The 27,587-nt window shown below is 33.3% G+C and overlaps 1 protein-coding gene across 1 annotated transcript in view; it reads right to left on the bottom strand.

Annotated features, from left to right (window-relative positions):
* Nucleotides 1-27,303, bottom strand: part of LOC148302308 (uncharacterized) — a 32,348-nt gene extending 5,045 nt beyond the window's left edge. Inside the window, exons 1-7 of the mRNA XM_088271826.1 lie at nt 27,049-27,303; nt 25,959-26,096; nt 10,397-10,552; nt 4,805-4,996; nt 3,258-3,401; nt 2,067-2,252; nt 188-461 (exon numbers count right to left, since the gene is read on the bottom strand). Of these exons, the coding sequence (XP_088127952.1) occupies nt 188-461; nt 2,067-2,252; nt 3,258-3,401; nt 4,805-4,996; nt 10,397-10,552; nt 25,959-26,096; nt 27,049-27,162 (1,204 nt within the window). The 5' untranslated portion in view covers nt 27,163-27,303. The remainder of the gene's footprint in view (nt 1-187; nt 462-2,066; nt 2,253-3,257; nt 3,402-4,804; nt 4,997-10,396; nt 10,553-25,958; nt 26,097-27,048) is intronic.
* Nucleotides 27,304-27,587: the final 284 nt, after the last annotated feature.

Genomic DNA, 27,587 nt, shown 5'->3' with positions numbered 1-27,587 from the left:
TAGAATTAGCTTCACAAACGGTGTTTGAAAATAATGCGGAATGCATCGAAACACGTAAGACAGTAGATTTTAAGAAATAGTGGTATTTACTAAGTGAAACATGAATGTATTTAGTTAATAATAAATTAAAAAGGTTGATCCCTAAAAACAAAAAAAGATACAATACAATACAATAGATAAAACGTACCATTTAACGCCTCGAAATAATCCCCTTGATAAACATCTTGGTTGCTAGATGGCAAATACTTGTTAGTAGGATTGGGCACAATCAGGTTATTCTGCGTTCCTATGCTGACTTTCTCTACCAACATCCTCCAGTCCTGGGGAGGATACTGAGAGCGAGAACTATCCTGAAGTTGGTAGCGGTTGGCGGTGGAGCGAATCTCCTCGGGTTGGTAGTGACCGGGACGTCGGGGAGACAGTTCCCGCTCTGCCCTGGTCAACCTCCGTTCCAATGTCAACTGGAAAATAATAAACGAGAAACAAATCATTTTTGACTTTCCGTTTATAATCATTTACAAATCATTTGAATGATTTAAAACAAAGTTACATTTTAATTATAGAATAAAGAGCACTGACATGAATACAATAGATGTTATCGGAAATAAAATTAGATTAAAAGTGCTAGTATTAACAAAAATTATTTGATTTCAACAGAAAACAAAAAGATGAAAATGAAAAAAGTTAGCAAATATGTACTTTATGAGTTATACGTTTATAAGAAGAAGGTACATAGATCTGATTTTTTTTTTAAATATATAATTTAATCAAAATTTTAAACCGAAACAAACTTAGGTAATTAATGTCTAATAGTCTTTGTGGAATGAATTAAACATATTTCTCTCCCTCTTTTCAATGTCATATATCAAAAAACTTGATTTTTAGGAGATTGTTTTTAAAGTTTAAAAATACAATAAAATATATTAAAAAAAAATATCAAGCCACTTATTGAACTTTTTACTGTGCAACAGATCTTAGGTAAAACCTGAATGTTTTTTCTCCATTTGAAAAATATTTAGTATAATTAAAAAAATACCTAAACAATACCTTTTCTTCAAAATGCAAAAACAACACTTTCTGCCCTGTAGCGGGTAAATATTAAGTTAACAATATACCGCTTTTGCTGGGATATAGTACATTTTCTGGGCATTATGAAAACATGTGCAAATGAAAATTGTTGATTTTTTATTTATGACGTTGTTGAAAGGAGTGAGCGATTTGATAACTTTAAAAAAGTTTAATAAATGCATTTAAATTTTCACAATACATGCATATTCATTTTATTCAATACAAACACCCTACAGATTCTCTGTACTGTAATCGGAACGTCCCACTAGTCCGAACAGAGGGTACGTTTTTGGCGTTCGGATTGTAGAGGTCCTGCTGTATATATTTTGACTCCATTGGGAATCGAAACCGGAGCCTCCAGCACGGTAGCCAAGCCCACTTACCACTACACTACAAAGGCCGACATTTACACCCTATGTAAATATTACTCAGTAGCTACGGTGATCTATATGGTGAGACTCAGAAACAAATAAACAAGGCTGCAGTTATATCAGGATGCCTAAGAAACTCGGTGTGGAGGAAAAAACACATGAGAATAGAAAGTAAAATAAAAATATACAAAACATGTGTTCGACCAATAGCCACTTATGGGATTGAGGCTAGAGCAGATACTTCCAGGACAAAATCTCGACTTTGAACCTCCGAGATGAAGACTCTCCGATCCATAACCGGAAACACATTGCAAGACCGAGTAAGAAATACTGACATCCAAAGCATATGTAAGACGGAGGATATTGTGAGGTGGGGACGACAACGAAGGCGATACTGGAAAGAACATTTAAACAGAATGTCAGAAGACAGACTATCACGTATCGCCCTCCAAGGCAACCCTGAAGGACGCAGGCCCCCAGGCAGGCCTCCGAAAAGATGGAAAGACAGCTGAGAGTCAACATCCCAAGAGCGACATGCGGAGGCACAAACAGATCCCTAGGATCTACAAAAATAAAAAGAAGAAAAAAAAGAAGTAAACATTACTTATTCGTGAAATCTCAATTTACCATATCTTCAGGATCCGTCTGGACAGCCACGGAAGAGGGTCTTCTATTCCTCACAGCTTCCACATCACCCTTCCAGCCGCCTGCTGGGCTAAGGAAGGACTTGAGGTGTTCTTGGTTGACCTGATGATGAGGAAATTGGAACACCTCTTCGGGAACTTGCTGTTTCAAATGATTCAGGTTCCGTTGCTGGAATGGAGAAAGGCGGAGATACATTTATATTTTTGTCACTGACTCACAAAGCCAGCGATTCGCCCGTTTGTCTTTGAAGTGATTTTTTTTTTACATTAAAACTGAATTACAATCATTATATTCATAAAAATGACATAAATAAGTATATTTCGGTTAAATAAGTATATCTAGATTACAAACAAACAAACAAATTCACATTCATATTTGACCATTTTTATTTTGTGTGTAATAATGTTTATGTTTATAATAAAACAATGTATCCAAATTATTTAGTATGTTATACGAATGATTGTCATCTTTATTAGTGGTGCAATGGGTTAAACATCATGTACAGGAAAGAAATATCGCTCACTCCTTTCAACAACGTCATTTATCAAAAATCTTCAATTTTCAGTTGTGCATGTTTTCGGAATGCCCAGAAAATGTACTATATCCCAGCAAAAGCGGCATCTTTTAAACTTAACATTTACCTGCAACAGCGCAGAAAGTGTTGTTTTTGCATTTTGAAGAAAATGTATTGTTTTATAATTTTTTTTTAAATATAATAAATATTTTTCAAATGGAGAAAAAACATTCAGATTTTACCTAAAAAGATCTGTTGTGCAGTAAAAAGTTCAATAAGTGGCTTGATATTTATTTTTAATACATTGAATTATATTTTTAAACTTTAAAAATGATCTTCTGAAAAATCAAGTTTTTTGAAATATGACGTTGTTGAAAGGAGTGAGCGATATGTACATTGGAGGGGGCTTATAGCTAAGAAACTATATCTTCCAACCAACCAAAACAGGCTAGTGATATTGGTCAAAACGTTTGATACCTTATAGATCCAAAATGTGTTAAAAAAAATAAGCGCAAAATATTTTTTTAAAGTGTGAATTATCTAAGGTTTTGTATGAAAACATTTTTGGGTCAAAATTACAAAACATTTTTTGAACTATGATCGCTGAAATTAATGAGCTCTTACTGTACTTCGATAAAAACCTCGAGAAATAAACTCACCTCTCCCTGCCATCCTCCGGCAGGACTCAAGAAGGACTTGAGGTGATCCTGGTTGACCTGATGATGAGGAATGTTGAAGTGGTCCGGCACGACAGATGGGGACATGTGGCTCTGTTGCTTGGCCAATGCGTTCAGGTTACGTTGCTGTAAACAAATCAAGTGCATACTTAATTATTTTTTTTTAAAAACAAGCTGTTTATTGTAGTCAAACTAGTCCGTACATTGGTGGGCAATTTTTGCTTTTATCCCAAAACCTTGGTAAATTTTTAATCAAAATTTTAATTTTTCGGCATAGCCTCACTAATTAACTAAGTATATTGTAATGGTCTATTGTCCGCCTCCGTAGTGTAATGGTCAGCACGCTCGGCTACCGTTCTGGAGGTCCCGGGTTCGATTCCCAGGGGGGGTCAAATAAATATAAGTGATTTTTTCACTCTTATATTTATTCAATACTACCCTGGACTGGTACCTGAAGCGGAGGGCTGATCACCTTTTCTTCATGTGTTATCTATCAAGATAACACTGTGTTTATATGAAGCAGTGCCCTATGCACCATTGGGGTGCGGATAAGGATTTGAAAAAAATATATATATATGTACACGGGTCTACCAAATAATAAAATGACTCGACTGCAATCAGTTTTAAAAGCAGCAGTAAGACTAATTTTTGGAATTTCTAAATTCAGTCACATCACCCCACTACTTCACCAACTGCACTTATTACGCTTTTCCGAAAGGGTTGAGATAAACTCCGTCTACTAATGCATAAATCAATATATAAAATAAAATAACAACTTTGTAACTTTTTCCACATGAATTCATGATTCATGTAGAAAAAGTTACATAGTTGATATTTTATTCTATAAAATGCAGTTCCACAAAGAAATGCCAGGACAAAACTGAAATCTAATAAATCAATACAAATTATTGGCTCCGGAGTGTCTAAACGAGCTATGTATATATTCCAGATGAATTGGTTGATAGACTTTATTGAAATATAGTAATATTGGTGTTTCTAAATTCAGTCACATCACCCCACTACTTCTCCAACTGGTTATGCTTTTTCGAAAGGGTTGAGTATAAACTCCGTCTACTCATGTATAAATCAATACATAATATGGCTCTAGAGTATCTAAAAGAGCTGTGTATTCCTGACGAATTGGTCGATAGACTGGATTGAAACATAGCAATATTAGTGGAATATACAAGATTGGACAGAATATATGAGATTGGACGGAGATCGGGACCATCAAGGCACTGTTTATAGCTGCCCAAGACAGTGACAAATATTCTCACTTGATCGACATCATGGGGACCTTACACGACACGAACAGAAGAAAAAGATAAACTTTGTATACTCATCCATAAATCAATTCGTAACATGGCTTCAGAGTATCTAAAACAGCTGTGTATTTCAGACAAATTTGTTGATAGACTGGATTAAAATATAGCGATATTGTTAGGGAAATTGCAACCATGAAAAATGAGCAAAAGTGGACGGTAGGCATAAAAAGGTTGACGATAATTATAGTTGAGGAATGGCTTTACCTTGGCCAGATAGTCCCGGTACTCCTTCTGTCTCCGGAGAAGCAGTTCCTTCCTCCTCTCCTCGTAGAGTCCCAGCCCCACAAACACATCCCGCTTGCCCCCATCGTAGGGCCGATTGGTGGAGGCTATGTCCGGATGATTGGGAGAGAACTCGCCGGCCTTCAGCATTCCCATCGGAGGACCACTGCACTTCTGCAATATTTGATACATTTATAACATTTTGAATTTTTTTCTCTTCTAGATGTCATCCAGAGTTGCTGTACATATGCGAGTTGTGGCACCTCACCAAATCTCAAAGCAAGAAACTAGCAAGTTTTGAAAATAGGTGCCTGAGACGAATACTGGGTATAAAGTGGTATGATTTCGTCAGGAATGACGATGTGAGGAGGAGAACTCAACAGCCGATGGAGAAGGAGATGGCGCATGACAGAGTGACTTGGAGACGTCTCTTGTTGGCCATATGCTCCACCTAGGGAGTGAACATGGAAAGAAGAAGAAGAAGATGTCATCCAGTGTTTGCGTTACATAACACAAACAACCCAATTGAGCTCACTAATTCTTCCATGAATAACCAAATTTCATGTTGCCATTTTTATTTTTTTATTATTATAGTTAGACTTATTTATTACTTTTTTTTTGTTGGCACATTTTTTTCGGGAAATGCTAAGAATAGTCCTTTACATAATGTTAGTAGAAAGACGCTTATAAGCATTCTATTTGTTGTTGTATAAGCGAAAGATGCCAAAAAATATGCATACAGGTGTGAATTGGGTTTGCTGTTACTTGTGATTAAGTACACTGAGGGTCTGCGCAGACTGTCCGAGCATAATTAGGGTCAGGGTTAGTGAAAAAACCGGCCGACAACAATGTCTTAGGTGATTTTTATTTACATTTCTTAGCGTTTCTGTTTTATTTGTTTGTTTTTAATTGTGCAAACATTTTAATTATGGAAACTCTTTAAATAAAATTTTTAAAAAATTATCTTATATTTGTGGAGGTCCTCACCAAAGCGATACATTTCAATTATAAATGATTTTAAGTTATCAGGAATTCTAGCTTGTAAAATAATTACGTTTTGGTGGAATTTAATGATTTCATATTGATATTATTTTTTGACATCTCATCAAAGATGAAGAAGAATATGGAAGTCTGGGCATTTACGGGGTTGACGACCCTCATAGGCTGGTTTAAGTGATCACTTTACACACGTGTAACATTCACCAATTCTACCCATTATTGACAACCACGCTATTCAAATTCTTGGAAGTTCTATATATATGAACCAATTTAGAAACCTTGTTCTTGAATCACTAGAACTTAACTAGAGACATCAATTGGTGAGATGTAAAGAAGCTTTTTACTAAGCAGAAACTCATATATTAGTATGTGAGGTCCGAATCCTGGATTACAATCACACACATGAGAAACGCCAGAAAATACCATTTTCATTTTTATTATTTAAGCTTATAATTTGACCAGATAATTTATGCCCCGTAAATGCCCAGACTTCCATATTATTCTTCATCTTTGATGAGATGTCAAAAAATAATATGAAAATAACTCCTGTAATTGGAGATAATCCAGATTTTGTGAACAAGTATTTGGACACACTCAAAATGTTGTAGATTTCATATTGGTTTAACACAGGATTGGTCATGTTTTGTCGCAACTTTGATAAAGATTTCGATAGAATGCAGTAAACAGAACAGATTTGCATTTAAAGGATTTTTTGTGCAATATTGGAAATGTAACTCTTTGGTGAGCACCTCTATATTTATAGTTCTATTAATTTTTAATTAAACCCTTGTCGCACCCCAATGGTGCATAGGGCACTGCTTCATATAAACGCAGTGTTATCTCGATCGTTTTTCCACATGAAAGAAAGGTGATCAGCCCTCCACTTCAGGTACCAGTCCAGTGTAATATTGAATAAATATATTATAGTGAAAAATCACTTATATTTATTAAACCCCCCTGGGAATCGAACCCGGGACCTCCAGAACGGTAGCCGAGCATGCTGACCATTACACCATGGAGGCGGACACAGTTCTATAGTAGTGGAAAAAAACCCAAGCATCAAGTGGGTAATGCGTATTAGTGAGGACATGAAAAATATTATTTCACGCTATAATTCACAAACATAATGACATAGCGGTGATCATTTGATGTGATATACATATGCGTAGATTGATACTACAATACAACATGTGTGCACAATAATATCCTCTGTATTGTTCATAGGTAGAATACAAGTACAAGTCTCATTGTTATACAAGATTTTACGATTTTATCAACACACACTTAGATTTATTTTTTTTATTATTTTTTTTATTTTTTTTATTTTATTTATTTAATAATTTATTTCATTGATACATAGATACATAGATACATATTTATTTCATAGATACATTTAATATATGTATTACGGCTTTTTAGGCATGGCCTGTGTTGAGCCGAAATACTAACATATTAACCTTTTAACCGCGTTAACTTTGTTCCTAAGAGACGTCCGTGCGCGGCGGTATTTCGCCGTTTTTTAAATGATTACTTTTATCATGTATTTAGTTAAGAAATGATTTATTTTCCTTAACAAAAACGTTCAATGGGATTCATTGTGCCTTTTTGGTACTCTATAATACACTCGTGTCACATTATTCTTGAAATATATCGTAATATAAACAAATAAGATCGTAACATAAATAAATCAAAGCACGCATCGTGTGTCACTCTTACCCACTGGCGATGCGTAGCGTCGAGAGTGAGACAGATATAGGGCGTGATTATGGCGCGGACTAATTACCGACCGCAAGAAAAATCAGGGATCTGTTCTTTTATTTATCCTTGTGACGTTACAAATTATTAGTCAGATATTTCAACAGATGTCATAAGACCAAGGATTGACATATTATTTTATCCAAAGTTCCACACCATGGAAAAATCCCTCTAAGTTGAACTGAGGTTCGAAACTTGAAGCAATGTAAAAACACAAACGCTTATGTCAGCCGCGTATGGGGCATGTCTTGTTAAAACACATACGGTTATGCGAGCCGCGTGGATCCGGTTAATACAATTTTTTTTTTATTAATTTTTTTTTTTATTATTAAATTATATACATTACATACAAGAGATACAATAATATTTTACAGTATAAAGGTTTTACAATAAAATAGTTACACCAGGACTTTAATTAAAGCACTTTCTACCTTGTCCCTTCCGATGCGAAGAAATCTAATATATGCGACATTTAATATAGTTACAAGATATTTTGTGCTTTAAAAGCATTGATAACTTTGTGGTATGGTAATAAAACACTCTCCTTTTCATCCATTGTTTACTTTGTATAATACAACTTTTTTAAACACTTATTTGTGACTACCGGTTTTGTAAAATTATTCCATCATCAGGTCATTAAAATAAAATTATTTCCATTTGACATACAAATGTTAAATCGTAATAATTTATTTATTATTTACTTTTCATTTTATTTGTATAAAATTTTATTTTATTCTAATAAAATAAAAAATTTTGAAAGAGAGAAAGATGACAAATGAATCACGATTGGAATATTTTCAAAAGTGGACTCAAAGTTAAATTTAGTTGGTGATTTATTATGGGTAAGTCTTTATCGATTGCTTTACTTATTTCTAATTTTTCTAGATTATCTAAACAAAGACCGGTTTTATTTACATGTAAAATTTCTATACCCGTTGATTGATTAAAATTATGGTCTTCAGATACAAGGTGATTAGCAAATTCTGACAAATTATTATTATTATTAAGGCACCTTAGATGTTCTTTAACTCTGGTATTGAATTAACGCAATGTTTTCCATTTTTAATCAATGTTTTACTTAGTAAATACCACTATTTCTTAAAATCTACTGTGACACGTGTCTCGATGCATTCCGCATCATTTTCAAACACCGTATTGATGCGGAATGCATCGAAACACGTGTCACAGTAGATTTTAAGAAAAAGTGGTATTTACTAAGTAAAACATTAATTAAAAATGGATAGATTTTACCACAAAGTGACTGCCGAATCAATTGATGAAAAGCAATGTTTTCTAATGTAAAAGGATTAGTTAATTGGAACCATTTAATAATGGAATAATTTTCCGAAACCGGCAGTCACAAACAAGTGTTTAAAAAAGTGGTATTACACAAAGTAAACAATGCATGAAAAGGAGAGTGTTTTATAGTCAAAACAGTTTTTTTATATAATTCAATTAATTTTCTTTTTTAAATTAATTACGCTGTTCTTTCCAATACAGAGACTAAGCCCTTGTGCTTGGAGAGGACTTACACTTATTATTTATTGTTAATGCTTGTGAGTGATGTATTTTTTTGTGTTTTTTTTTTTCAATTAACATGTATATAAGTTATTTATTCTCATCCTCTCTGCCTACCCCTGCGGAGAATAGGCGTGATGGTAGAAGTAGTATTAAATATATATAGTTTTCCCTCATTAGTGAATGATTTCCAAAGAGTTGAATTTTGCAACGGAATGAATTAATAATAATAAATATGAAATAATGATTTCATAAAATATAAGAAGTGCATAAAATTATTATGGGGAACTATTATTAAAGTCCTAGTCAAGCGTAGCACATTACATTATGCAAGCCAATTGTTCTACCGTCTGAGAACATTTCAATTGTGATACAAGGGTATTTCAATTTAGAGAATTTGCAAACTTGAACTTAATTGAAGACACAAATTTAGAAAGAATTTTCATTGTTTTTAAATGGTAATTTTGCACGTAGGTAAGGATCGTATTGCTGTCTGAATACAGTACCTAATATTCGCAAGTCAAAATGAGCTGTCTATATAAATAATAAAAAATACATTGACGTATACATATTAATATACACACCAAATTTCAAAGGAAGATTATAAAGACAAATTCTGTTATTCTAGTATGAACATACAACTTGACAAGTCCTTGCTTGTAAAAATAGGATAACCATTTCCATTTGTGAAAAAACAACAAACCAACTTAGCCGCAGGGGTAGGCAGAGAGACTAGAATGCCACAACAATCTTTGCCACTTTCCACATGTATGCATCTCCTAAATCATACACAACCAATTATTCCGACTCCTGACCTGACCACTTTCAAGTATAATATTTGAAATACTTAATAATGCCAAATTTTCCTCGGTCTTTCTCTGCTTCTATTACTTACCACACTTGCTTCATAAATTTCTTTTACCATTCTTTCTTCCACATGCATCCGCCTCCGTATTGTCATGGCCAGCATGCTTCGCTACCATGCTGGAGGTCCTGGGTTCGAATCCCAGGAGGGGGTCAAATAAATATAAGCGATTTTTCGCTCTAATATTTATTCAATATTACCCTGGACCGATACCTGAAGCGGAGGGCTGATCACCTTTCCATTGTGTGTTAACAATCAAGATAATACTGCGTTTACATGATGCGATGCCTTGTGCACCATCAGGTTCGGATAAGGGTTTGAAGAATGAAGAAGAATTATTTCTTCATTCATTTGATTGACATGCCCAAACCATCTCAACACAACTTATAAATTTATCTTTTAATTTTTTTATAAATTTAATATAATTTTAAAAATACCTGTAATAGTCTTAATGGGTCTTCTTCTTTTAACAGTCCATTCTCTGAACATGTCCGATTCTTCCGTCTTATTCTCGCCGTATCCAAATGGTCACTATTAGCAGTTTCATAATTATTTAGGGCACTGTTATTATCACTTGTGTCATCAGAATAAACCTGAAAATAAATCACACTAAATTGTATTTTAAAAACATAACAACTTTACAAGATTTCGAGTGTGACCAAATACTTGTTCACAAATCTGGATTATCTCCAATTACAGGAGTATTTTTCATATTATTTTTGGACATCTCATCAAAGATGAAGAAGAATATAAGCTTAAATGATAAAAATGAAAATGGTATTTCTGGCGTTTCTCATGTGCGTGATTATAATCCTGAATTCGGACCTCACATACTAATAAAAGGGTTTCTGCTCAATAAAAAGCTTCTTTTCATCTCACCAATAGATGTCTCTAGAGAAGTTCTAGTGATTCAAGAACAATGTTTCAAAATTGGTTCATATATATAGAACTTCCAAGAATTTGAGTAGTGTGGTTGTCAATAATGGGTAGAATTGGTGAATGTTACACATGTGTAAAGTGATCACTCAAACCAGCCTATGACGGTCGTCAGCCCCGTAAATGCCCAGACTTCCATATTCTTCTTCATCTTTGATGAGATGTCAAAAAATATTATGAAAATAACTCCTGTAATTGGAGATTTTGTGAACAAGTACACACTCAAAATGTTGTTCATTTTTGTAGACCAAATACAGATCTAAATAAAAAAATTTGTACTGGGCTCAAGTAACACATCAAAGTTCAAGTAGCCCCGTTCTACGGTACCATAATTAAGGAAAAATAAGAAGGAAAAAGATGAAGACGAAGACCAAGAAGAAGCTGTGTGGTATATTAAAAGGTTTGAATTATTTTACTTCTCAAAACTAATAAAAACATTAACTGGTAATGAAAATATGTATGTATAATTAAGGTTTTTTTTTTAAAAGGAATAACCCGCATAGTGTCTATTTTAGATGCTTATCTGCAGGTAGGATAGTAAGGATAGGGAAGGTAAATGTGAAAAATATGTGACAAACACCCAGACCAATTAAAAATAAATATATCTTGAATTCAGTTTGCAAAGGCGGGAATCGAACACGCGACACCAGTTTCGCTGTCAAGCGTCTACCCCACTACGCCGCGGCGCCAGACCATATGCAATTTAAGACCTTACTCTCAATAATAGAATTCACTGAGTGTCTGGCTGCGCTGAGAGCCAGACATAATTTCACGCCCATTGTTTTTTAGAATATAAGTAAATTGGATTATGTTTTTTTAGAATGTGCATTGGAAAAAAATTTTAAACCTTGCAATAATTTTCAAAACCATATATTTATTTCAAGAAAAACTAATTTTCTCAACACAAAAATGGTGTTTGAAAAATAAATCAATTACGTCAAATGTAAAATTTAAACCCAGGGTTAAAAGAAAATTAAGTTTTGATTTAATAATTTTGGATAAAGATAAATAAACAAATTGAATATTAAATTGTTGTGCTTAAAAGATGTACATAAACTATGGTATATTTTTCAAATACAAAAACATAAAATCACTATTTTCAAGATGTTATTCATGTTAAGCACGTCGAATATATTGCTCACTCCTTTCAACAATGTCATATATCGAAAAACCTGATTTTTCAGATCGTTCTTAAAGTTTAAAAATATAATGAAATGTATTAAAAATAAATATCAAGCCACTTTATAAACTTTTTACCGTGCAACAGATCTTTTTAGGTAAAACCTGAAGGTTTTTTCTCTATTTGAAAATTATTAAGTACATTTAAAAAAATAATTAAACAATACCTTTTCTTCAAAATGCAAAAACAACACTTTCTGCCTGTAGCGGATAAATATTAAGTAAAAAAATATGCCGCTTTTGCTGGGATATAGTACATTTTCTGGGAATTCCAAAAACATGCACAACTGAAAATTGTCATTTTTTGATACATGACGTTGAAAGGAGTGAGCGATATGTGTATGTAAAATATAATATATTTTTCAAATACAAAAACTTAAAATCATTTTTTTCAAGATGTTATTGATGTTAGATGCATTGAATACATACGTTTATAAAATATAATATATTTTTCATATACAAAAACTTAAAATCCCTTTTCTCAAAATGTTATTGATACTAAGCAAGTCGAATAAATATGTATAAAAACTATAATATATATTTTTCAATAACACGTGGTTTGGTTAAAAATTTATTGAATAACTCGAAAATAGTGAAAGAAAAAAAAACTAACCACGTTCCAGAACGAAACGACCACGGCCGGCGTCGGGTGCAGACTGCGAGGAAAATGTATGGAAAACCTTATTCCGCCAATCCAACGCTTCGTTAAATTTAACCGCGCGTTCGCACTACGAAAATTTCTAGATCCCGCCCACAGATCGCGGTTAAACTCGCGTCAAACGCGAGATTCGGGTCCGGTCGTTCATGTGCCGGTGAACTATGATGTCGAGTTTATAGCGCTGAAAATGAGCGGGTTAAACTTCGGTTCGCGGTTAAGCTGATGTTACGAAATTATTAATCTTCGCGCAGAGGCGCGCCGCTGTCTGCCCCGCAGTTCAGCGAACTGAGAATTTGTTTTAAAAGTGGCGTGCGATTTTTTTTAAATAATAAAAATAACAATTATAAATTACCGACTTTGACAAAATGAATGAAATTATATTAGATTATTTTTAATTGGTATTTTGTAATGTATGTTTATTTTTATTTTATAAAATATATACAAAGCCATTGATGATTTAGCAATAGAACCCAGTCAGGGATATCGAATTGAATGAACTGAAAAAATACTACATGGAAAGATATTTGTGTTAAAAATATTATTGTTATCTAATGAATCGTTAGCGAACTCTTAAAATTATCTACTTCTTTCCTAAACATAATTTCCATTAAATGTGTCGATAACAAAAAAAATCCGAAGTGAAGAAAACCCAGATTTGAAAATAATAAGTATTTGGACACACCCAGAATGTTGTAAAAGAGATCACTCTCCATGTGGGTGGAAAGCCTTATTAAAAAATAAAAAAATAAAAAAAATGTTGTAAAAATAACTAGCCGAATTATAAACTGCATAAAATTGAATATCACGTTCTCAGGTTTCCCAGTATGTAAAAATAATCCAGTTTGATCTTGCATACGTCCAAATAAAAGAGTCTCTGCTAAATAAAACATTTCTTACTCATGTACAGCGTCATGAGCTTAATGATGTATGTATAGAGTTCCAAAAAATTGAGCAGTGTGGTTGTCAATCATGGGTAGAACGTTGAATGTTGCACGTGTGTAAAGTAATCAATTGACCAGCCATTGACAAGTCATAAGCCTTATAAATACCCAGACTTTCATACTCTTCTTCATCTACGTTGAAATGTCAACAAAAAAAGTAATTTCCATTTGTCCATTTCGGCCTCGCGTCATTTCGCCTTTTGTCCCAGACACTTTTTTTCCTAACACTAACTCCAAAACGAGATGCTTACGCGTCAAAATGCGTATCTCCGTCACTGGATATTATGTTGAACGAACACAACATAATTTTACAATACTTCATACTTAATTTTTACAGAGAAAACTGCACCTATTTATTCGATGCCAAATGATCATTTCAGACGCTGCGCCATTCATATAAACGCAAACCAATTAATATTCGTTCTTGTCAAATATGTACATATATTGCTCACTCCTTTCAACAACGTCATAAATCAAAAATCGACAATTTTCAGTTGTGCATGTTTTCGGAATGCCCAGAAAATGTACTATATCCCAGCAAAAGAGGCATATTTTTAACTTAATATTTACCCGCTACAGGGCAGAAAGTGTTGTTTTTGCATTTTGAAGAAATGGTATTGTTTAATTATTTTTTTGAAATATAAGTACTTAATATTTTTCAAATGGAGAAAAAACCTTCAGGTTTTACCTAAAAAGATCTGTTGCACAGTAAAAAGTTTAATAAATGGCTAGTAATTTATTTTTAATACATTGTAATATATTTTTAAACTTTAAAAACGATCTCCTGAAAAATCAAGTTTATTGATATATGACGTTGTTAAAAGGAGTGAGCTATATATGTAAAAAAAAATATTATTTGTGCTGGAGGCCCCGGGTTCGATTACCAGGGGGGTCAAAATAAATACGGGTGATTGTCACTCTCATATTTATTTAATATCACCCTGGACTGGTACAAGAAGAGCAGAGCTTTTCACCTTGCCTTCATGAAATTGACCATCAAGGTAACACTGCGTCGCCACGATGCAGTGCCCTATGCACCACTGGGTGCAGATATGGGTAAAAAAAATTAAAAAATTAAATTATGAATGATATTAAATTGAAAATATTGGCGCGAAAAAAATCGAAAAGCGAACCCGGGACCTCGTGCACCGTAGCCAAATGCGCTAACCACTACACCACGCAGGTTAGTACTTAATTATTAAAGTAATATCAAGCGATGTATGCAGAACATAAAACGGGCTGGATTGAAAATAGGTCATCGTAGTAATGACTTCAAAATGGTTTCTTCCGTTCTATGCAAATTTAAGCGTCTTATAAAGTAGATTGAAGAAATAAATAACGAAGAATTTTAAGCACCCACATAGTATTTAAGGGTAAATAAAAGTCTCTTCTGCTCCGGCCGCTTTCATGTATTTGACATACCTGATCATGCAAAGTTTTCCTCGGTCTTCCTATGCTCCTTTTTCCAACTACATTCGTTTAATGAATTTGTTTTACCGTTCATTCCCCACTCATTCATTCCACGTGTTCAAACCATCTAAACACACCTTTCCTAATTGCATCGATTATGCTCGCATTATTTCCTTATTTCACCATTCGAACATCTGTCATACATCGTTTTGCACGCCGATTGTTTTCAACCTTGTTTTGTGAACTCAAAGTTAATGCCGAAACAATAAATAAAATACAATCTATTCCACAAAGTTACTGAAAAATCTATAAATAATTAAATCGATAATAATTGTTTTTTACTAAAAAACAATGTCTTATTAAAATTGCATCTTATTTAGAACATCCAAGAATTTGAGTAGTGTGGTTGTCAATAATGGGTTGCATTGGTGAATGTTAGACGTGTGTAAAGTGATCACTTAAAGCCTATGACGGTCTTAAGCCCCGTAAATTCCCAGACATCCATTTTCTTTTTAAATAACATCTTGAAAATAGTGATTTTATGTTTTTGTATTTGAAAATTTTATTATAGTTTATATACATTTATATTCGACGCGCTTAACATGAATAACATTTTGAAAATGGTGATTTTATGTTTTTGTATTTGAAAAATATATATAGTTTATTTATGACATCTCATCAAAGATGAAGAAGAATATGGAAGTCTGGGCATTTACGGGGCTGACAACCGTCATAGGCTGGTCGTCAGCCCCGTAAATTCCCAGACTTCCATATTCTTTTTCACATTTGTTGAGATATCAAAAACTAATATGAGTAACTGTATCATCACTGAGTAACAATTAAACGGCCATATACCTAATAGAGTAGCACAAACGTATATAATTTCGCGGTCGGTGATTTTCATAATTGCCGGCATCTGTATGAGCCTATTCTCAAACCCGTCTATTAATTTATAATTTAAGCACATAAAATTACAATCAAACGCATACGAGTACTCAACACCGTGTCGTACCTTCGCCTAACTTCTATTAAAAACAATTCTACCATGTTACAACTTATAAAATCACATAAAATTATATTTTTTGACATATCAAAGATGAAGAAGAATATGGAAGTCTGGGCATTTACGGGGCTGACGATCGTCACAGGCTGGTTTGAGTAATCTCTTTACACACGTGTAACATTTACCAATTCTACCCATTATTGACAACCACACTACTGAAATTCTTGGAAGTTCTACATACATTGATCAAACTCGAAACACAGAAATTGGAGATAATCCAGATTTCTGGATAATTATTTGGACGCAATAAAAATGTTGTCAAAAATATTCGTGTAAATCCCTCTCCAAGCACAAGAGCTTGGTCTATTTTTTGGAGAGGCATACCTTATAACCTTATTAACTAGAATAAGATATTTTATGAGTTAATAAATAAAAGCGCCATTAATATATGGTAGAGGGACGGGGCCAAATTATACATTAACGGACACGTTTCTGAATAGCCCCGGTAGTATGTTTACCGCTTGTTTTGACAGCGATTTCTAAACTTTTGTTTGATATATCTACAGTCATCATCCACGATTTCGTGATTACGGAATTCATCTTCAAATTTCCACAATTTTTTTTGTTGTTCCAGACATTTTCTTCCTGGCTCCATCCCAACTTATCGTCTTTTTAGACTGTTGGGGTCAGCTCTCCTCGTTCTCAGGTTGTAAGTCCTTCTATCATATACAACGTCACCTAGGCCATGTCTTCGAATCAAGTTATCTTTCTGTAGCATCCATTATTTTTTGGTCTTCCTCTAGATGTCTTTCGAGGAAGATCCACGGCTATCGTCTGGTTTATAATATGTTCAGGTTCTCTACGCTTTATGTGTTCATAGTATCTCAATTGCCTTTCCTCTACCTTACTATTGATATCAGTTATACTCAGGCTTCTGCGAATGTGAATGAGTGAACACTTTATTTTGTCTCTAAGGGACACTCCAGTAAGGATTTGACTTTGTAAGGATTTGACCTTGTAAGGATTTGCATATCAGCAGTTTCTAGTTGCTAGAGTAGTAATGTTGATGTATGTTACACCCAGGTTTCCAACAATGCGTAAACTCTTTATTTTGTCTCTAATTGACACTCTAGGTGACCATCTAAGCATACGCATTTCAGCAGTTTCTAGTTGTCTAGAGCAGGTGTTATACATCGTCCAGGATTCGGAGCCTTAGAGGAGTGCGGGTCTGACAACTGTTTGGTAGACTTTTCCCTTAAGCGTGACTGGAATTTTGGTCATTTAGTCAATCGGAATAATCGTCGGGTATGTATGAGGAGACGCATGAACGTGCAAGAGGCGAAGAATGATTTCAAGGACAGAGTGTGGCGCTCTATTCTCTGTAAATCCTTGAAGGAAGCGGCGTGATAGTAACTTAGATAGTAAGGATGTTGAATGCACCAAAAAAAGTGTTAAATTTTTTCAATTCAATTTACTCAGTAATAATTTACATAAACATTACAAAGTAAACTTTAAAGCGTATACATTAAAACAAAAATTATAAAGTAAGCAAGAACACTCTTGTTCAAGATGTAGAAAAATCCCGCTTCGGAATACCCCCTCAGACACATGGAACAGATCAATATCCGGCGTAATATTGTTCAGCATAGCGGTAGCTCTTCCTACAGGCATGACCATCGGCAGGTCGGTCCTGTATACAGGAATATGAAACAATCTTTGCTGACGCTGTCTTAGGTAACTATCGGTAACATACAGACCAATGCTCCGGATAATTTCAGGATTATTGATCATACCGCGCAACAATCGATAAAAATGCTTAATCAAAACATTCCTCCAAATACATTTGCGATTGAGTGCCTCGTTTTGGAAATGGCGTTTCAGGCGCTAAAACATCGTTTTTTTTAATTACCTAACGTCCATGTGACTCTGAAATCGAGCTACGGCTTATGCAACACCGCTTATCAGGACCCTACTCGGGCTTCAACTTTTTAATGTTTCATAGCCTATGCCTACTCGTGAGTGGATTTACTCTTTATGTTTAAAGTTGCTATAATTTCATGTAATTCATGAGTGAAAATTCTAGGCAAAAACACTCGCACTAAAACATCGTATTTATTGAGTTTTCTTACACAGGGGTGTACAGCTTAGGAAATGCCCGCATAAAATATTTAAACGATTGGAAAACAAAGAACAGCAATTGTGAATATTTGTTTTACTAAAATCGATAATGTGCATTGGGTTCGTTAACCCACATAAACTAGAACGAGAAGCACATCTATATAAATAAAAATATAAACGTTCATTTGTTCAAAATCTTAAATCCTTTAACGTCATTCCAAGATTGCTTTGAAATTCCGACACAACATTGCATTCGAATACGCGCGTGTTTTTCTTCAATATAAACAAATAAAAATGTTTACTGATTTGGCGTTTAATTAGTAGAAAACTCAATTTTTAATGCACAATAAGGTATGTCAAATACTTGAAAGCGGCCGGGTCAGGAGTCGTAATAATCGTCGGGTATGTATGAGGAGATATATGAATGTAGAAGAGGCGAAGAATGTTTGCAAAGACAGAGTAGTGTGGCGTTCGATTATCTCTGCCTACCCCTACGGAGAAGTGGCGCGATGGTTAGTTAGTTATTCAAATCAAACAATGTTTTTTAGAGTCTACTAAACTGTTTTTTTTTTTATTAAAAATATATAAAAATAAATTTAGTGACAATTGTTTCGCCTTGTTATGGCATTATCAAACTACTGTGAAGATAATTTGTAATTTTTATCCTATTTTTATTTATTATTTTTAATCTTAATCTTACGATTAAAAAGCATTATTTTTAATATTTACAGTAGTTTGATAATGCCATAACAAGGCGAAACTACTGTCACAAAGTTTATTTTTATGTTTTTTTAATAAAAAATACAATTTAGTAGACTAAAAATCAGTGTTTGATTTAAACATTTATAATAAAATATAATATAATATTTATAATATAATATTTTTAATATAATATTTATAATATAATATTTATGATATAAAATAAAAATATGAATATTCGAAAATTTAAATCTCCCAAGGTTATTCGAAGATTGCTTCGAAATTTTGACACAACATTGGATTCGAATATGCGCGTTTATTGAATTATATATTTACGTTTTAAAACGTTTACGAAAATTGTAATTTATATTTTAAAAAAAGCTAGAAAAAATACGAAACTCGAAACATTTTCAAAGAAATAATCGATTCGAGGTTTTCGAAACAAGCGAATAGAATTATTGTATTGTACTTTCATCCCTTAAAATTCGGCACGCATAGAACGACCTTGTTCCAAGGTCCAACTAGTTAACCCTTGCAGGCCTTAAAAAAATATTTTTTTCTGTATTTCATTTTTTATTTGGAACTCAATTTTAAATTACTACCTACTCTGCGCTTAAAAATAAGACTTTTAACAACAAACAATTATTTATTTAGCTAGCTTATATTATTTTTTGACATCTCATCAAAGATGAGGAAGAATATGGAAGTCTGGGCATTTACGGGGTTGACGACCGTCATAGGCTGGTTTAAGTGATCACTTTACACACATGTAACATTCCATGTAATCCAGATTTTGTGAACAAGTATTTGGACACACTCAAAATGTTGTAGCTAGCTTATGTTACATTTAATGCAAAATATTTTAAAACTTAATTTCATCTTCAAACCCTTATCCGCACCCCTATGGTGCGTCGAGCACTGCATCATATAAAAGCAATGTTATCTTGATCGTTAACACATGAAGGAAAGGTGATCAACCCCCCGTTTCAGGTACCTGTCCAGGGTTATATTCAATAAATATTTATTTAAAAAGACTCATATTTATTTGGAACCCCCCCCCTGGGAATTGAACCCGGGATCTCCAGAACGGCAACCGAGCGTGCTGACCATTACACTACGGAGGCGGACGAAAGATAATTTGGTAATTGAAAGGTAATGAGATATAAGAATAAATATGAGAATATTTTTTTAATGCATATTTTAAAAAACAAAACAAAAAATCCGATATATATTTTTTAATTGGACGTGATCAGACGTCCGGCTCTATGCGCTACCGGAAGCCAACTGAGTTTTATTAATGCCAGTTTGGCTTTAAAAAAAATTGAAATTTAAGGACCATTTTCTCGGGGTTTAAGAGGAAGGCCGTAAAATGACGAAAATAAAGTAAAAGTGCGTGTCAAGTCGACCTTGAATCGCGGATTTCGAATAACGAGGAACGATATTCGTTAATTTAATATACTTAAAACACGAAATAAGGTAAACTGATATTACTTAAAGACGGACTTCAATTTACTGAGCTCCGACGATGACATTGATGGCAAAACTATTAAAAAAATGACATAAACATATCCGTATAATTGTGCATAGGTCACTTCGTCGCATCAACGCGGTCTTGACATATCGCTCACTCCTTTGAGATGTTATAATTTTTGCGAATGGCGTTGTACGTCAATCATATTTGACATTTCGCTCACTCCTTTCAACAACGTCATATATCAAAAAACTCGATTTTTCAAGAGATCGTTTTTAAAGTTTAAGAATATAATAAAATGTATTAAAAATAAATATCAAGCCACTTATTTAATTTTTTACTGTGCAACAGATCTTTTTAGGTAAAACCTGAAGGTTTTTTTTTCCATTTGAAAAATATGTAGTATATTTAAAAATAATAATTTAACAATACCTTTTCTTCAAAATGCAAAAAAAAAAACACTTTCTGACCTGTAGTGGGTAAATATTAAGTTAAAAATATGCCGCTTTTTTCTACTGGGATATTGTACATTTTCTGGGCATTCCGAAAACATGCACAACTGAAAATTGACGATTTTTTATATATGACGTTGTTGAAAGGAGTGAACGATATAATAATTTTGGATAATTTATATAGAAACAATCTCGTAAAATACTGCCTCAATGGCGTTTCACTGTGAGTTAGGGAAAAGAATTCCTCTTATGAATGTGCAGCAAAACGACATATGATAGATGTTCAAATTGTAAAATAAGGAAAATTGAATGCAAAGCTGACATAAGCATTATTGATAAAATTAAGAAAGGTGTGTTGAGTTAGTTTGGACATATTATGGAATGAATGAGTATAGAAAGAATGATAAATCAAATTTATGATTCAAATGTAGTTGGAATAAAAGGCGAAGAACGTTTGCAAAGATAGAGTGGTGTGTCGTTCTATTCTCTTAGCCTACCCCTGCGAGAAGCAGCATGATGGTTAGTTAGTTGTTTTTATTCACATTATTTCAATTCAATTAATCATATTATAGGTGTCTCAACTTGATATGTAACATCTATCGTTCCTTTTTATATGAATGAATATGGAAGTCTGTGCATCCCATGGCTTACGACCTGGCATTTGGCTGGCTTAAGCGATCAATTTATACACTTTTTTCATTTGGTTTTTTTTTAATTTAAAGAGAAATATTTGTGTTTTTATTATTTACACAAATATTTCAATTTCATAGTATTTCTGTGAGCCTAAGCGGCTCATTATTAGAAATAGGTATCAAATTGTGGTAGAGTGCATTCAAACCGAGAAACTCTGACTTAAGAGTCCGCGACACTAACCACGGGACCACAGCCCGACACTTGTGTAACGTTCACCATTCTGCCCATTAATGAACATTCATATTGCATTAATTATTTAAACCTGTGTATGTGTAATGCTCGTGGAACCTTTTATACGTCGGTATGGTTATTTCAATTTTTTTTTTCTTTAATTAAAAAGAGAGATTGTGTTTTTTTTTATTATTTACAAAAATACTTCAATTTCATATTATTTCTGTAAGCCTAAGCGGCTCATTATTTATTTTTTTATTCATTTCATACATACATTTTTTTTTTCTTTACGTATTACGGCTCTTTAGGCATGGCCTGTGTTTAGCCAAAATACTTATGTTAATACAATTTTCTTTTATTTAAAATTACTTGTTTTTTAAAACTTATTAGATTTTATACATTACATAAAATAGATACAATAACAATTTACAGTATAAAGGTTTTACAATAAAATAATTACACCTGGACTTTAATCAATTCACTTTCTTCCTTGCCCCTTCCAACGAGAAGCAACCATCGACGGATCAGATATAGGTATCAAATTGTGGTAGGGTGAGTGAGTTCGAACCGAGAAACTCTGACTCAAGAGTCCGCAACACTAACCACGGGACCAGAGAGACAATAATATTGACATCTCATCATTAGGGTAAATAATCCGATATAATAAATAATGTGTCCGATATAATAAATAATGTTAATATTGTCAATTAATCATGTTTGATAATATGCACACTTACATGTCGGTAAATGATTAATGTCGGACGTTGATACATATCGCTCACTCCTTTCAAGAACGTCATAATTCAAAAAAAATGATTTTTAAGCAGAACGTTTTTCATGTTTAAAAATATAATACAATGTATTAAAAATAAATATCAAGCCACTTATTGAACTTTTTACTGTGCAACAGATCTTTTTAGGTAAAACCTGAAGGTTTTTTCTCCATTTGAAAAATATTTAGTTTATTTGAAAAAATAATTAAACAATACCTTTTCTTCAAAATGCAAACACAACACTTTCTGCCCTGTAGCGGGTAAATATTAAGTTAAAAATATGCCTCTTTTGCCGGGATATAGTACATTTTCTGGGCATTCCGAAAACATGCACAACTGAAAATTGACGATTTTTGATTTTTGATTTATGTCGTTCTTGAAAGGAGTGAGCGATATATCAGTAAAGTGGCAAGCCCCTAAGTAGGGGTGGCATGGTAATGTGCTACAGGCCTCACCTAGTAGAGCAAACTCACCCCGCCATACATTAGGGAAATTATCTAGGTGTGGCGATAGCGTCAGGAGGCACTGCTTTATATAAACAGAAACTCAATATTTATTAAACTTTTTAAATATTATATGTTAGGAACATTTATAACTGACACATGCTCAAATTGTCACAAAAGCTTATATCGAAGGTGTACTGGCCAAAAACGTTAACTCGAAAATATGCAATTTTGACTTAATGATGCATATAATAAAGTTTTTAACGTTCTTTAAACCGGCAAAATGCACTAAGTAGCTTGAAATGTCATGTTTATGTGATTTTAAAAGTAAATTCAACTTTAAATTTAATAGCGGATATTTTATTTAGCCAAAAAGCCTTAAATAACAGGGATTTAAGAGTTAATGTTTTTTGCCAGTATACCCACAATATGACAGAAATAAACAATAAATAAATAAATTTAATAAATATATGATGAGATCTTTCAAAACAGTCATTACTTCATCACTTAAGGCTCAATATACGATAAATCACAACTTTATGTTCTAATTAACCCAGGTAACATTTGACGTAATTGAATTTTTTCTTATGACTCCATTTTTGTATGGAAAAAAAATGTTTTTCTTCTAAATAAACATACAGTTGTGCAAAGAAAAGAGTTATTGAAAGGTAAGGAGTTAAAAAAAATAGTATTATTTGAAATATATATTCTAAAAAAGTCAAATTACAATAGTATTCTTTAAAAATAAATTCAGATTAATGTAAATGGAAGATCTTTTCTATTTAGAAGAAATTATAATAGGAACATGTGTCGATATATATACTGTCTAGGATTTTCAATATAATAATAGAATTTAAAAAATAAGAAAAAACTTGATTAAAACTCTGGTCTGGAGCTAAAGTTGTACGGAAGTAAAATGTAGACTATCGGGCAGGCAGAATAGGGATAGCTAGAGGCGCTTGAGATGTGGTGCTATAGGCGCACGTTGAGGATTAATTGGTCAGAACAAATACAGAACAACGAGGTATCAAGCGGGGCTAGATGCTTACTAAATAAAGTAGCGCAATAGCGAACCAAATGGATAGGCCATAATATAATATATTATTTTTTGACATCTCATCAAAGATGAAGAAGAATATGGAAGTCTGGGCATTTACGGGGCTTACGACCGTCATAGGCTGGTTTGAGTGATCACTTTACACACGAGTAACATTCACTAATTCTACCCATTATTGACAACCACACTACTCAAACTCTTGGAAGTTCTATATACAATATATGTACCAATTTTGAAACAATATTCTTGAATCACTAGAACTTCACTAGAGACATCTATTGGTGAGATGAAAATAAGCTTTTTATTGAGCAGAAACTCTTTTATTAGTATGTGAGGTCCGAATCCTGGATTATAATCACACTAGAGAAATGCCGGATAACATCATTTTCATTTTTATTATTTAAGATTATAATAATGACCAGATAATTTCTTTACAACATTTTCAGTCTGTCCAAATGATTGTTCACAAAATCTGGATTATCTCCAATTACAGGAGTTATTTTCATATTATTTTTTGACATGACAAAAAATAATATGAAAATAACTCCTGTGATTGGAGATAATCCAGATTTTGTGAACAAAAGTATTTGGACACACTCAAAATGTTGTACATTATATAAGACACCCGGGCCTGCTTCTTGGGATTGAGAAGGGCATACTCGAAGGCACAAACAACAGAGGACGAGCCCGCTTAATTTCTCCATGCGTACCGCCCTAAACATAAGGGCCATACAAAAGTAGGTCAGATAGTATGTGGCCCCACATGTGGGACGTAGTGATTATTTCTTGAATATTCCCAAACTATGTCGGGATTTGGACTACCAATGCCGCCTATCGATGATACTTTTTTTTTCATTCAAACCCTTATCCGCAACCTATGGTGCATAGGGCACTGCATCATATAAACGCAGTGTTATCTTGATCATTAACACATGAAAGAAAGGTGATCAGGTTTCCGCTTCAGGTAATAGTCAAGGGTTATATTGAATAAATATTACAGTGAAAAAATCACTAATATTTATTTGACTCCCCCCCTGGGAATCGAACCCGGGACCTCCAGTATGGTACGTGCTGACCATTACACTTCGGAGGCGGACATATTCATTGATGATACAACACAATCAAATCATTTATGGGCTAGTTACATGTTTTACCGACTAAACAAACCGTGCTTTAAAATCTCATTCATATCTTACTCAAGAGGGTAACCTACATGGGCCAAATTATCTCAGATATGCGTTGTAGCGGGTATGCGGAGAATAGAGATGGGTAGAGACTGACCATGAAAGAAGCAAATCTATCACCAGTGGCGTGCACAGAGTTTTTAATCATGGTAGGCTGCAGGATTGGGTAAGGATAAGGCATAGTAGGCACTGGTCGTGTTTCTGTGTGGAATACTAGTAATCCGGGGTAGGCACCGCTTTTCTGCCTATATAGAATGCACGTCTCTGCCAGTATTATTTTTGATAATTGAAAATTAAGGAAATTTAAATAAATTTACAGATCATTCAAAATAAAGCTATGAGAATAGTACTTAAGAAAAATAGATATAATAATATAGAAAAAATGAGAGAAGAACTCAACTGGTTACCTATAAAATATGCTTATCTTTATATATAAATTTATTAACGATAAATTACCCAAATCTTTTAAGGATCAAAAATTTTCATGAACATAGTACTAGAAATAAGGATAAAATAAGACTGTAAAAAACACAGATTTGCAAAATTGTTTAATATATAAGGGTTTGAAAATGTATGATGAGATACCTGAATGTATGAAAAATGAAAAGAGTCTGAAAGAATTTAAAAATAGATGTTTTGTTCACTGTAAGAAGATAAATAAATATATGATGTAAATTAAGTGTAAATAATAGTTTGTATTGTAGTAATATAAGCTAACTAAAGAAATTTAAAAAAAATGATAATAAAAAAAATCACCACACAGATTGTGACACGCAAAGATATGTCAACATTAAAATTTGTTTCTACTCACATTTATCTTCAATTCCTCAGAGTAATCTTTACAGTCGCTAATAGACCCAGGTTTGAACAATCTAGTTGTTGGTAAGTCTGAATCCTTTTTCAAATCTTCCGACGCATTTTCTGTCTTCGAAGCGAAATCTTCAGGACTCTAAAAATTAAACAAATGAATCGAGATGAAGTATAACGTGTGATTGCATGCTGTGAAGTCATACATTGGCATTAAAAGAGACAAATCTTTGTGTAAATATTCATAACTTTAAAAGCCTAAATATGAGAAGAATGTTGTAAAAAGATAGATGTTCAATTAAAAACAAAAAAAATTTATAACTTATGGGCGTTTGTCCACTACATGGAATTTTACCATCCGGCAGCCCGGTTTTGAAAAATGAAAGCGACTACGACAGTTAAGTGTGATCGAATTTACGCGCAACGTGTTCACGCACCGATCAAGAGCTCCGATCCGAAGAAAGATGGACAAAAAGCACAAGCCAATCCAAGCCAATCATCGTTCTAAAACGCTAAGTAACGTGCCGGACGGTAAAATTCCGTGTAATTCCGTGTAGTGGACAAACGCCCTATATCGAGTTTTTTTCATATGAAAATATAATTATTCTAGTAAAAGTAAGAATTGTTTTGGAATACATAAAAGATATTATATACAATATTAAAATATAATAGTGTGTACTGTTTACATGATAAGCGTAATATATTTGTTTACATTATTTTTGACAAACAATGTGGCATGGATATTATAATATCAAGTGACTTGTATTCATTACTCGAAAAATACATCGAGTATACTCACTGTTGTCAAGTAAAGTTCACTTAAAGCAATAAAAAACGCGTAATATTAGGGTTAGAAAGGTTAAAAACGGGAGAACGACCGACCCAAGACGAGAGCTGAAACTTACTAAAAATGTAACGACTTTTATTACCAGAATTCTGATTAAATCGATATGTTACCAAGGTTGCAAAATAATCGATTTTAAAAGCCGCGTGCTGGCGAAACTCAACAGGTGACAATCGTAAATATTTCATATTCAAAACTCGACTTTAACTTATTTAAAAATCTCATGAAATCATTCATATTTTTCACAAACCTTTGCATCGGTGTCACTGGTATTTAAACTTAATTCAGATAACTTTTTTTTCTCTTTTTCCAACTCCGACCTCTTGAGCTCGATAAATTTTGTAACGTCCTCGGCTGACAACATTTTGGGTGTAATTTCAAAATTTATAATCCTTTAAAATAGTTCAATTATCAACATAATTTCAAACCAAAAAGCCAACCGACTTTCTCGCGCAACAGCCGTCATAATAGACTTGAAAACATAACGGACAGGCTGACAAACCTCAGAATGCGAAAATAAACTACCAAAGATTATGTACTAAACACAGAGTTACCAACATTGACGAATAAAATAAAATATTGTTTGAATGTGAGTATATCTAGCCAATTACAGCCTTACTAAAAAAGTACCTACTGCGGTTTTTTTCCTGTTGTAATTATTGAGATTGTAGTTGTAAAAACCACACGAAGCAAATAAATGTTTATGGATATTAATAATGCAGGATCATTTTTATGATTACCAGTGACAGTTAATCTTATCATCGTACAGCGCAGGAAAACAAGTTAGTG

The sequence above is a fragment of the Brachycentrus maculatus genome, unplaced genomic scaffold (genome assembly GCF_059751285.1).
Source record: "Brachycentrus maculatus isolate JH-2025_06_01 unplaced genomic scaffold, ASM5975128v1 h1tg000463l, whole genome shotgun sequence".
NCBI lineage: Eukaryota > Metazoa > Arthropoda > Insecta > Trichoptera > Brachycentridae > Brachycentrus > Brachycentrus maculatus.
The sequence above is the reverse complement of the archived record's forward strand: the minus strand, read 5'-3'. Positions and strand labels throughout refer to the sequence as shown.